Below are 1617 nucleotides of genomic sequence, written 5' to 3'. Positions count from 1 at the left end.
CGGGGGGCGAGAGGAAGAGGGTGGGGAGCCGCGGCTGGGAAGAGGGGAGGGGGCACGAGTGCGGGAGGAGGCGGCGGCTAGGTCATCTCCAGAGGAGCCATTGTGATTTATACCCTTGTGTGTGAAATGACAGAAATGCCCTCGGCGGGGCAGCGTAATTACGCGCGGTGGCACGAACGAGACGGTAACTATTCATTCCAGCAGTAACTTTTTTTTATCCGACGGACGAGGTCTTCCAGGAGCGATATCCAACGGTCCAGAACGCATCAAGCAAACCGATCCGACGGCCGAGAGTCTGAGGAGGCTTGTAGGAGGTTTCATCTCTTATTTCTGGATGAGCCTCTGGGCGAGCTCATGGGCCGACCCATCAACTCGGGTGACCCTAACCGGCGGGACGGCGGTCGTTTCTGACCAGGCAGACCACCAACAAATCCAAGAGCGGAGGGGCGATCAAAGGTGGGGCGGAAGCGCCGATCTCCCCCGATTCCATGAGCAGGAGCGGCGGTCGTTTCTGACCAGGCAGACCACCAACAAATCCAAGAGCGGAGGGGCGATCAAAGGTGGGGCGGAAGCGCCGATCTCCCCCGATTCCATGAGCAGGAGCGGCGGCGGCGGCCGCGGGAGACAACAACCCGAGGCCGAATCTGCGGCCGTGCCCGTCCCGGGGCCCTGCGCCTCGACCCATCGGGCTCTCGCCGAGTGCCACCGCCGTGCCGCCCGCGGCCCGCTGCAGCCCGAGGTGCTGTGCCGACACCTCAACCGGGCCCTGGCTGAGTGCGTGGTGAGCATGTGTTGCCCCGGCGAGACCGACGCCGTGCGCACGCTCTGCGGCAGCTCCGGCACCGCGCTCAAGCGCTCCCAGTGCGAGCGCGCGCGCATCGACCTCTCCCTATGCCTCGAGGCCCATACATGACCTACGCAACCCAAACCCCATGTGATCCGGTACATTCATATGCTGTTTTGTTGTACGATTTTCTGTAAATTCACTGATGTTGAAGATGTGGCCTGGTTCGGGAACACCCCTTTATGCATAGAGTGTATAGTAAGATAAGAGAGGATCCAGGGACTCTGGAGACAAGACGTGTTCTTGTTACTAAATAACTTCAATTCCAAATGCACGTTTCTAATCATGAATTACTAACTATTATCAGTTTACTGGATAATAGATTCGTTTATCTCCTTGTCACTTTGAAACGATGAATATTGTCTTCCATTTGCCCTTTCATCTCTCTCATTTTTCTGATTCACGCAACAGTTATAGCTAGTGTTGCTGATTAGTGATTACAGTGTGTGATTTAAAGGTCGAAGCATGATTTCTGCTGAAATCTTACATGGTTATCTTCGGGCTTCCACATAACTGTTTTACTATGAAACCTTGTACTGTGAAATTTTGTCCAAGTAAAAGTTTGTAGAGAAAAATATAAACATCTACAATACCAAATAAATATCAGTAGATATACCATGCAATATATTTTGAGTGTATTTATTTGATTTTTTAATAGATGTCCATGTTTTTCTATAAGCTTGGCCAAACTTCAAATAGTTTGACTTATAACAAAACATATATTTTGGGAAAGAGGCAATATGACGACGGGAGTACATTGATAGATTCTTTTT

General features: G+C 51.5%; 1 protein-coding gene across 1 annotated transcript; it reads left to right on the top strand.

Moving 5' to 3' along the window:
• The first annotated feature begins 316 nt into the window (after positions 1–316).
• LOC109778413 (uncharacterized) lies at positions 317–1175 on the top strand. The gene has a single exon (XM_020336972.3). It carries the CDS (start codon positions 335–337, stop codon positions 911–913), a length of 579 nt encoding a protein of 192 aa, XP_020192561.1. The 5' UTR covers positions 317–334; the 3' UTR covers positions 914–1175.
• The last annotated feature ends 442 nt before the right edge of the window (positions 1176–1617 follow it).

Source organism: Aegilops tauschii, chromosome 2 (assembly GCF_002575655.3).
Source record: "Aegilops tauschii subsp. strangulata cultivar AL8/78 chromosome 2, Aet v6.0, whole genome shotgun sequence".
NCBI lineage: Eukaryota > Viridiplantae > Streptophyta > Magnoliopsida > Poales > Poaceae > Aegilops > Aegilops tauschii.
Note: the sequence above shows the minus strand (reverse complement) of the source record. Positions and strands in the feature narration are given on the sequence as shown.

What these genes read in the sequence shown, in the direction of transcription:
- LOC109778413 (XM_020336972.3), top strand. Translation starts at nt 335, where the DNA reads ATGAGCCTCTGGGCGAGCTCATGGGCCGACCCATCAACTCGGGTGACC.